General features: G+C 39.3%; 1 protein-coding gene across 1 annotated transcript; it reads left to right on the forward strand.

The window, feature by feature from the left end:
* Nucleotides 1-6685: 6685 nt before the first annotated feature.
* On the forward strand, nucleotides 6686-8446 carry LOC149408150 (uncharacterized). Its single transcript, XM_089624073.1, has 8 exons — nucleotides 6686-6877; nucleotides 6954-7211; nucleotides 7296-7525; nucleotides 7612-7776; nucleotides 7885-7989; nucleotides 8084-8153; nucleotides 8295-8390; nucleotides 8441-8446. Exons 1-8 carry the CDS (start codon nucleotides 6686-6688, stop codon nucleotides 8444-8446), a joined length of 1122 nt encoding a protein of 373 aa, XP_089480199.1.
* The last annotated feature ends 3336 nt before the right edge of the window (nucleotides 8447-11782 follow it).

The raw sequence follows: 11782 nt of genomic DNA on the forward strand, positions 1-11782 counted from the left end.
TGCTCTTGAAAATTTGAGTGGGAGGTCTCTTTGTAGACAAGCCGAAAAATAAAAAGATGTGTAATCTCAAACTTTCAAGTGTTCGAGTGAGTTGAAGTTCACACTTCCCTCATGCACTTTTCCGAAATAGAAAATAGGAAAAGATCCGAGTATGTCCCTTGTGCCTTTATGCACTAACACTGCTCTGAACATGAACATCTTGGATTCTCTTCTAGTTGTCCGCTCTATCGCTCTATAACTAGGAAAACCGTTTCCGAACTTATAAGAGTCGATGTACCAACTCCAAAAACTAAGTGGGAGGGTTATATTTGTTGTTTGTAACCCACGATCCCCAACACTAATGAAAGAAGCAATTAACGTGGGACTAAGAGCTGCTCTTGCGACCCTCTCTTAAATGGGAGTACTCCAAGGCGTTTTTGCTTCGATCATTGCTCAATGAGCTACGTCCGAGAGTGAGACGATGATGACAAGGCCTCCCCTTGGGGGATTGTTTTTCAAACACTACCAGAAATATGGGATACAACTACAGTTTTTTTTTTTAACTCCAGTTTAGCCTTTTAACGGAGTCTTTGAATACAGACTACGGTCACCTTTTTTTATGCTTATATTAGACTCTAGTCGAATATAAAGCTGTAGAGAATGGTCTATTTTTCTCTACAGCTAATATAAAAAAGTAGTGGTAATACCCAAAAAATAAAAAATGATCAAAATTTCACCATTTTTAGATGGAGGGAAATTTCCCACAAAATTTTGGCACATTTACACTACAGTCAAAGGTAAAGAAGGAGTTGTAATACTTAAAATATAAAAAATTAACAAAATTTTACTATTTGATTTCGGGAGGGAAATTTCACACTACCAAAATTGTTTCCCACCCATATATGAATATGAAAAGTAAGAAAAAATGACTAAGTATACTTGTACACAACACGAGGAACTAAAACAACTGAAACATTTATTATACCATATCTAATATTGCTCCAACAAAAAAACATTCGAACAAGAACTTGACTCTCGTTGACCACCATCACTGACACCACCCAACATTGACCACCGTCGCAGCTTTGCCGGGGACACATCACAACCCTAAAAACCTTGTTCTAGGTCTTCCAGTCATAATCCCAACGTCGTCGTCTTCGATCGGTATGAGCTTTTTTTTCCGTTCTTCATCAGTTTTGTTGCTCGATTTGGGGTTATTTAGTAACGGATTTGAGAAATTTAGGGTTAATGTCTTAGAAATTTGTGGTTTATTTGAGGTCTCATTGCTTTGTTGCTCGATTTGGGGTTATTTGGGGTCTCATTGCATGTTCTTACCTATTTGTAGATTAAGAATGCAAATTATCTAGTTTATTCAGTTTTGTGTATGTTTTCTTATGTACAGAGATTAAACTCAGTCAACAATGGTTCACGTGAGTAAGTAAACTGAACTCTATGTGTGTGCTTGTGATTGCTAATTGAACTATGTGTGTGTGCTTTTGGTTGCTAATTGAACTCTGTGTGTTTGGTTTATTATGTTTTAGAGGTTGGTCATGCTCATCCAAAGGTCTCAGGAGTGACAAAACGGATATTAGAAGCCGTTAAAAAGTCTTCGAGATCTTCTGGTCGTGGGGATAGTTCCCGAGAAGCACACGTTGGTGATCCTAGTACAAAGTAAGTACTTTTATGCTTCATATGTCATTTACACATTTACAAAGTACAAAGTAAGTTCTTGTTGATCTGGTTGTAGAAATATTAGACTATTAGGTCATTTAATAAATTGATTTAAATAACACATTTTCACATAATTGACAAGTCATGGTTAAATTCCGATAGACGCTCAAAAGAATTTGAAGATGGTGTTGAATCTTTCTTACAGTTTTGTAAAATTAACTTACCCAATTTGGAGTCCTTACGATGTCCATGTAAAAGGTGTGGAAATATGGGATCGCATTCTTTTGAAATCATCAGAGATCATCTTTTCTGTAATGGTATGGACAAAACATACGTTATTTTGACATGGCATGGTGAAAACATGGTCTGTAGTACAGACAAAAAGCTCATCCACCAACCAAAAGCACATACTTTTGGTGACTGCGATGATGCTTTTAATACCGTCGAAATGGTTAAGGCCGCTAATAATCTTCTGGAAAAAGATTCTGACATGTTTGTTGAATACGTAGAAGATGCGAAAAGGCCACTCTACGACGGTTGTCTGAAATTTACTAAGTTATCAGCTTTAGTAAGATTGTACAATCTGAAAGTCAAACACGGGTGGAGCGATACAAGTTTTGACGAGCTGTTGATGCTGTTGGGTGACATGTTTCCGAAAGGAAGTCAATTGCCAAAGTCTATCTACGAGGCCAATGACTGTATTCTGTATAGGAAGGACAAGGTTGATTTCGATGTTTGTCCTGTTTGTTATGCATCTCGGTGGAAAAGTCCAAAAGGGTCCATGAAACCTACAGTAGGTGTTCCAGCAAAAGTCTTGTGGTATTTCCCCCCAATACCCAGATTTAAAAGAATGTACGGTACACTGGAAATAGCGAAGAATCTGACTTGGCATGCCAACGATAGAGAAGTCGACGGGTATTTGAGACATCCAGCCGATGCAGCTTCGTGGAAATCGATAGATAAGAAGTGGCCTGCTTTTTCAGATGAATCAAGGAATCTTCGATTGGCTGTAGCGGCTGATGGGATTAATCCGTATCGTTCTTTCAGTAGTCGGCATAGTACGTGGCCTGTTACGTTGATAACATATAATCTTCCTCCGTGGTTGTGCATGAAGAGGAAGTATATCATGTTAACGTTACTGATATCGGGTCCCAAGCAACCGGGAAATGACATCGACGTCTACTTGGAACCCCTCGTGGACGACCTGAAACTGTTATGGAGCACAGGTATCGAAGTTTTTGATGCTCATTTAAAAGAGACATTCACTCTTAGAGCCATTCTTCTATGGACAATAAACGATTTTCCAGCGTATGGAAATATGAGCGGTTGTGTCGTAAAAGGCTACAATGGTTGTCCTGTATGTGGTAAAGACACACATGGCTTGTATCTTCGTCATAGCAGGAAGGTCGTATACCTAGGTCATCGCAGGTTTTTGAATCGGCATCATCCTTTCAGAAAAGCAAAGAAGGCATTTAATGGGTCCCAAGAACTCGGTGATGCTCCTACATGCTTGTCCGGAACAGAAGTCTTACAGAAGGTGACTCGTATTGGATATGTATACGGGAAATGTTCGAAGAAGAAGAAGGGTGAAGAAAAGGCAGATCCGATACTCCCTTGGAAAAAAAGGTCAATCTTCTTTGATCTTGAATATTGGGAGTTTCTTCCTATGCGTCATATTTTGGACGTAATGCATGTCGAGAAAAATGTGTGTGAAAGTATTATAGGAACATTGCTTGATGTCTCGCACAAGTCAAAGGATGGTCTTAAAAGTCGCTTAGATCTTCAGGATATGGGCATCCAGACCAAGCTTCATCCAAAGGTTGGTGACAAGAAAACATATTTGCCTCAATCAACCTACACATTGACGAAGGAAGAGAAGAAAAGGTTCTCCAATCTGTTTTCAGCGTTCAAAGTGCCCGATGGCTACGGTTCCAACCTTAGAAACTGTGTGTCGATGGAGGAGTTAAAACTGTTTGGATTGAAATCACACGATTATCATACGCTTATGCAACAGATTCTTCCAGTCGCATTACGAGGATTGCTGGATAAGAAGGTCCTATCCACAATAACAAGAGTCTCTCGCTTCTTCAATGCGATATGCAGCAAAGTTGTCGATGCTTCTAAACTGGCAAGCCTTCAAGAAGAATTTACAACAACTATGTGCCTTTTGGAAAAGTATTTTCCACCATCTTTTTTTGACATAACGGTTCATCTAATGATACATCTAGTACGAGAAGTTCAATTTTGTGGACCGGTTCGTCTAACTTGGATGTATCCACATGAACGGAACATGAAAGTTATGAAAGGTTACGTGCGCAATCGCAGCCGACCAGAAGGTTGTATTGCAGAATGTTACATAGTTGAAGAAGGTATGGAATATTGCTCGGAGTACTTGACTTCTGTAGAATCTGTTGGTGTTCCGTCCACGAGAAATGAATCGGGTGTAGATGTTGGCAAACCAATCTCTTCTGGAAGAGTGCATACACCTAAACAGATAGAATTGGAGCAAGCACATCTTTTTGTGGTGGAGAACACTACTGAAATCAGTCCGTATATCAAGTAAGTAAATAATTTTTTCTTACTTCATATGATATATGTTTTAAGACAAATGGTGACTTGTTGATATGCTACTTAGGAAGCATATGGAGTACTTGCTTGAATGTAATCCAAGTAAAGTGAAGGACCAGAAATGGCTTCAAGATGAACACAATCGATCATTTACCAATTGGCTCCGTGAAAAAGTATATGTTCATTATACAAGAACTAGTAACACAAAATCAATAAGTGTGTTATTTTTTTTTTTATTTCTATAGGTTGCTCTTGATTTGGAAGAGTCTAGAGTTTCGGTATCACAGACATTAAGGTGGATGTCACATGGACCGAAAGCACACGTTCTTTCCTACAGTGGATATATCATCAACGGATTTCATTTTTTCACAAAGGACCGTGATGACACGAGTTCTGTTCAAAATAGCGGTGTCGCAGTAATGGCTAAGACAATGCAAGTGTGCAGCTCAAAGGACAAGAAACCAATTGTTTCAGACATGACATTCTTTGGGACTATTCAACAAATATGGAAGTTAGACTATGTCGTATCCAAAGTGGTGGTCTTCAAATGTAAATGGGTTGACAGTTCAAGGGGTGTTAAGGTAGATGATGGATTCACAGTGGTTGATCTTTCAAAGACTGGTCACAAGTCAGATCCATTCATTTTGGCAGACCAAGTCAAACAAGTTTTCTATGTAGAAGACGGAATGGATACGTCGTGGTCAATTGTGGTACCGAATTTGAAAAATGACTTTGCTAGTCCAATACCAGAGGATGATGTTGATTATGAAGCTCCTGCCACCGAACTATTCTCTGATGCAGAGTCTTCAGATTCGACAGATGACAAAACATGTTTGCAAATAGATGAAGAGGGTACTTGGATCGATAATGACTAGTGCGAGGAAGAAGTGAGAAAACTTAATTAACATGTTTATGTGTGTGTGTGTGTGTGGGACTGTTTCATAATTAATACTGATGTATATTGTTTGTGTCTGTACGTGTATAATTCTGATTCATAACCTTATTGTGTATAGGTGTAGTGTACCTGTGGTTGATGCAAAAGATGAAGACAAATCACAGACATCTCCAGCAAAAAAAAGGACAAGAAGGGCATGTATAGTTGAGGAAAAAAACACTGGCAAATCAGAGGCACTGAGACGTTTAGAGGAGGAAAAGAATGACGACACAGCAGTGGCACCGCAACCAAAAAAGAAGAAAAAATCTGGACCTGTAGTTCAGGAAAAGGAAAAACAAACATCAGTGCCAAATGACTGTACAACAGTGGAACCAAAAGCAATAAAAAGGACATCAAGGGGACCTACTCTTCTTACCAAGGTTGTTATAGCTAGAGCAAATGGTGTGGTGAAGCCAATAACTTACAATGACCTTGGACAAAGCATCGGTGACACAAACTCAGAAATGCAAAGCTATGTAGGTGTTGTTGTGCGATCAACTGTACCCATTGAGATCGAAAATTGGCGTTCGGTATCAACTGAGCTCAAGGAGAAAGTGTGGGATCAAATCAAGGTAAAGCCATGTTCTGATTCCATTTATAAACTATGGTGTCGTATTCCATATGTAATACCCGTGCTTTTTTTTATGCAGACATCGTATGACGTGCCTTTCGAGGGTAAGAAAGCTATATTAGCATATGCGTGTACAAAGTGGAGACAGTTCAAGTACAAGCTGGCAACCAATTACATCAACAACTATGTTGACAAGCCACGCATGTTTGCAAAACCGCCATCGGCGTATCCTTTTATTACGCAGAAATCTTGGAAGATTTTTGTTGCAAAACGTCTCTCCGATGACTTTAGAACTTTGAGTACAGAACAGTCTAACAAGTCAAAGAAGATCAAGTATCGGCACCACCTTTCTAGGCGTGGATTCGCAAACGTAGCAGCTGACTTGGTGAGTATTGAAGTTGATATATGTGCATCAGACTGTTTTTTATATTGATATTGTGAAGTTGTTTTAGTATGTGGATTGTTTCATTTCCTGCTCTATTATAGTCTAAGGAAAGGGGTGGCACTGGTAAACCATCTCGAAGTGAGCTTTGGAAGATCGCTTATGCAAAAGGCAGTGCTGCAGAGGATGAAGAGATTAGCTCATTTATAGACAATCTGGTTAGAATAAATAATTGAACTATTTTTTTGTCTATCTGGGTAGTCAAACTTAACTTACCTATATGTTTGTATACTTGTAGGATGATTGTACCAAAAAGATTACGGATGGGGCTATTTATTTAAACCCGAAGGAAGATGCTCTCACATTAGCGTTGTGAAATAAAGACCGTGGTGGTTTAGTAAGGTATATTGGGCATGGCGTTACTCCTTCAAAGTACTTCAACACTCCAAGGCATACAAAAACAAGCGCTGTCCTGCAACTCGTCTTAGAGGAGCAAAAGAAACTGACAGAGGCACATCAACGAGACGCCGATGAAAGGCGAATTTAACTATTACAAATCAAGGAACTTCAAGAGGAAAACATGAAGTTAAAGGCTGGCGATAACAACTTCAAAAGCTCTCTTCTTCAATCAGATAAGGGTAGTTGGACAGCCAAAAAACCAAATCTACACTTCTCCGATGACAAGGAAAATTGCAGTGACAAACAAAAACTCTACCAGGAAGAATGCGATGATATCGAATTGATCGGGCGTAGAGATTTCGCCAACGGAAAGGTAAAAATGACCCCTGTTTTGGTTCTTAATTAGTTAATTGTTAAAATTTACTAAACTAAATTCTGTTTTTTTGAAGGAACAACCATGTAAACTAGCTGAGGACAGCATTTCTAATGTTGTTGCTTATGGTAAAATTTGTTCTGAAACTGCGAACAAAGGAACAGTTTGGGTAATCAAATTGGGGGATGAAGTTGTACGTGTCCATGAAGATATGTGCGTTGATGAGAAGGCTATATCTCCAATGCGAATGGGTAAACATGAATTGACTGTCAAAGAAGTAGTTGGTAATCAAGTTCCGTGGCCTAAGAATATGGTTACAATTGAGAAATCCAAGGTAATCACTCAACTAATTCTTACGTGTTGCTCATTTTTTTTAAAATTATGGAGTCTAGAATATCCAATACGTGTTTCTTTTCAGGTGGTAACACCCGTTCGTAGGTCTCCCAGGAAAAAAACCAAACAGATATGGAGTCTAGAATATCTCAAGACTAATGTTGCTAAAGTCATGGGGAATGACAACTCAATATCTTTTCCCTTGGACGAGAATATTTTTGGCAAAGATCGAGTTCTATATATTCTTCGTGATGATATTATGGCATTTTGTAGCATGGAGTGGATCACGTCGAGCTGCATTGTTTTGTACATGAGGTAATCTTTTCAATACTCATTGATCTATTTCAAATATATGTATATTTTAGCCACATCATAATGAATCTTTGCTTTATGTGAATTAGCTACTTGTATCAGAAGATCATGAGCATGAAAATTGGATCTATGTATGCGTTCATAGATCCAGTGTCTTTGAATATGGGGACCAGTGGACAAAAATCTGACCTTATTACCAACAGAATGGAGGGTTGTGGTGTTGGTAAACTATTCTTAGCTCCTTTCAATCCCGTGTAAGTATATTTACATGAGTATATTGTTATATGTTTTGAGTATTTATATGATTTCATTTTTCGTTGGACGGTGCTTAGACGGCTAATACATTGTTTACGTGGATTCAGAAATCATTGGACGTTGCTTGCACTCGACCCGCATAATGACCGAGTTTATTACTTTGATTCTCTTGCTCGTAAACCTGGAAATGATATCAAAGCTGTTATTAATACGTGAGTTCACACATTGATCGACTTCTTCATATTTATGGATCTTACATAGTTATACATTACATATATATCATGACATGTGTATTTCTGTACGTAGTGCTATGAAATTATTCAACTCGAAAGCCAACAAAACTATGAAGAAACAAGCTACATGGGAAGTTGTTAAGGTATGTTTAAATTTTGTAGCTAGTCTGATTTTGTGCTTGGGATTGAATCTGAAATTGGGTTGAGCTACTGTGTGGATTGAATCTGAATTTTGTAGCTGACTCAATCATTGGTTGTTAACTTACTTTTTTCTGTTTGTCTAGTGTCCTCGACAACCGGGCGGAACAGAGTGTGGATATTATGTGATTAAGTACATGGAAGATATCATTGGACATCACCTAATCTCGACTGAAGCTAAAGTAATTTGCTTAGCCTTAATCTTTTTTTTTTTTTTTCTGGAAAAATACAGCCTTAATATAGTTATAAGCTTGTTTGTTTACTTGATGTGTGTCACGACACGCGAGCCTTAGCTCGCCCACGAGCCGCGGCAGAGATCTTCGTATCTTACTTGACATAAATAAAATTCATAAAAAATTTGGTGGAAGCGCCTCCAGAAAACATTTTCTAGAAAAACTTTTAAAATATTTACATAAACGTCTCAAAAATATGGGCGAATTTTTCGTTTTTCTTAAAACATACTATTTAAAACTTTACAAACAAAAGACTCGTCTTTTAAAAACAAAATACACTCATTCGCCCTTGACTTAGCCACAGGTCGGCAGCCGTACATACACACGCCTACATACTTACCGGTTTCGCTGATGCTCTGCTCAATCTTCTTTAGCCTTTCCTTTATCTACAATATCAAGATAATAACTGTGAGTCGAAAGACTCAGTAAGCGGATATAACACATAACACATAAACAATACATAACATGAGATCACATAAACAATACATAACATGAGATCACATAAACAATATCTACATATCTAATGCACAATGCACATAACACATAAACAATACATAACATGAGATCATATCTTTTCATAACTTGCGGAAGTATCGGCTTAGGTCCCGATAAATCCACCTTACTTGAGAATCAATCGGCTTAGGTCCCGATAGATTCATCCTGCTTAGGAATCACTCAGCGTAGGTCCCGAGAGATTCCTCTTACTTAAGAATTCACCAGCTTAGGTCCCGGATATTCACATCATAACATACTTTTATCATAATCTATGGAATTACCAGCTTAGGTCCCGGTAACTCCTCTTACTTGAGAATATGCCAGCTTAGGTCCCGGCAATTCCCATCATACAATACATTTCCTGCTCGGGATCCTTTAATGATATCCGCACGACACATGTCTTATTGGCGCCAGACAGGAGGGTGCACAGTCTCCTGCCTAATCCCCATGTGGTACCAGCACGAAGCATAATAGGTACCTGCTAACAAGGGGTATATGTCGGAGGCGGTACCATTCTATGTTTTCTCTTTAATTAACTTAACATGAGAGACTGCTTAATTCGGGTTTAATCCCGATCTTACCATATATTCTTTTCGCTTATTAACTCGTGACTTATAAGATCTTGAGATGCGACTCCCAAAGATCCTATCATAATATTCTCGCTTTTGAATACGAGTCTTAACTTCAGTCTCTCATAATCTAGTTCACTAGGACTGGATCTCTGGAAGGTGGCTAACTAAACACATAGCAAAGGCTCGGGTTCCTAGTTACCTCTAGCCATTTTTGTTAGCCGGACTAATTCCGTTTCCCAATTCGTTAGCGGCTTAAAGCCCTTAATCTTGATAGTGAATTGTCTTTTGGTTTATCTTACTCTTGCTTACTAGAAAGCATATAGAAAATGCAGGTACAATATATGTATATATATAAAGATATATATAATATTTCTTGATATTGTAGGTGCCTATAATCCACTTACCCGGATAACGATTCTTTCGAAACCTGAATTCTTCTCTTCCAGATAAAAGGGTTCTTCTTAACTTCACGTATAACCCAGTCCTCGTAAGCTTCTCCTGCTAATCCTTATAGCAATCTGGACGTATCTATGGAAGAGAAAGATCGAACATCGAGCATAGTCAGTATCTCGTCCATTGATCTACGAACGTATACACTTCTACTAAAAGAAAGCTCATACGGAACGTATTCAAAACATTCTCCTAGTCACGCTACTCAGAGCGTTACAAACACGAAAAACAGAGAATTCACGGAGGCAAAACAGAGATACAGAAAAGAATTGACGCCTAAAAAATAAGGCCCTGACACAACTTCTCTGATCTAAGCTAAAAAACGTCCCACACTATTCGACCACCTATTCTCTTGACTGGGCAAAGCCCACGGCTTAGAATAGGTTCCCGAAGGTCGAAACTAATAGAAAAGAACGTATAAAGAAACTCTTACTAACAATCTATAGCATACGTAAGCTATATGAAAATAACTCAAAACGATACTTCTCAAATGTGTTTTAGAAAATATTTTATGACTTGTCTCTTTATTGACAAGTTATAAGTATTTGAGAACGTAAATAAAACATTTCTCGTTGATATTCTTTTTCCAAATTAAAAGAGTCGAGCTTATAGTCGAACTCGATTTTTAATACGTAATTAAGATAAATATACTAAATAATTACGTGAATAATCAACGAGTTTAATAATGATACATATTAATTTATTTTTCTTACTAACTTATGTTAAACGAGCTTAATTACAAAACATACATATTGATATTATATCGCAACTCTCGTAATCTAGAACGACCCAACAAAAATAATTATAGGTTCGCACTAGCACGAGTCGAGACTCGGGAAATTTCGACTCGCTAACACCGGGCAGAGACTGCCATAAACAGCCCCCTGAGAGCCGCCACAGCGTCGTTGCCGTCCCCGGCCCAACAGCTCGTCCCAACCGAGCCGATGAACCTCGCTGACCAGCCCCGCTCCGTCGTCACCCGCGCAGCAGCTCCGACACTCTTGGACAGCGCCCTCGCCGTCCCGAACAGCTGCCCCGAGACCTGTGCCGCCCACCTAGACCGAGTCTAACACTCGACACAACTCGCAACAATATCACAAACAATAACAATAACTCGTCCAAAGAAACCCAAAAGAACTAATCTCAGTCACACGGCCAGAACCAAAACCACACGGCCAAGACTTAATCCACAACCAAACCCTTCCAAAACCAAGAACAACACCATAACCAGGAATCATCACCGAAATCCTAACTCACAATCAAAAGCCCCAAATCCAAAACGAAACCCTAACCTCCAGATTCAAAATTGGGGAAGAACATCTCACCTTGTTTCTGGAGGAATTGAACCCTCCGGCGTCCTCTCTAGCTCGCGGCGGCTCAACCTTCACGGCGGTCGCGCGCGCGGCGAGGCTCAGTGGTCGGCTGGATGGCGCGCGCACGGAGCTGGGGTCACGGGCTGGTGCTGGTGGTCACGCGTCCTCTCCCTCGGTCGCTCTCCTTCTCAGTCTCGCTCACTCGCTCTCTAGCTCTCTTCTGCTCTCTCTCGGCCTTTCTCTTCCCCGAGCTCTCTCTCTCTCCCTCGGTCTCTCACTATTTCTCTTCTCTTCTTCTGTTCTTTTTCCTTTCTTTTTTTTTCCTGGTTGCCGATTCTTTTCTTCTTCACTCGGCCAAGTGATACTTATCACTTTGAAGAAGATGAGTCATAGATGACGTGGCAAGCTAGGAAAAAAAACATCTTATTCACAATCCAAACTCTTTTCCTTGTTTTCTTTCAAATGGGTCCCTTAAAATTGTTACAACCACGTCCTTTTCATATAATTATTT

This window comes from Urtica dioica, chromosome 1, assembly GCF_054948205.1.
Source record: "Urtica dioica subsp. dioica isolate 48M chromosome 1, U.dioica_male_clone48M_v1_H2, whole genome shotgun sequence".
NCBI lineage: Eukaryota > Viridiplantae > Streptophyta > Magnoliopsida > Rosales > Urticaceae > Urtica > Urtica dioica.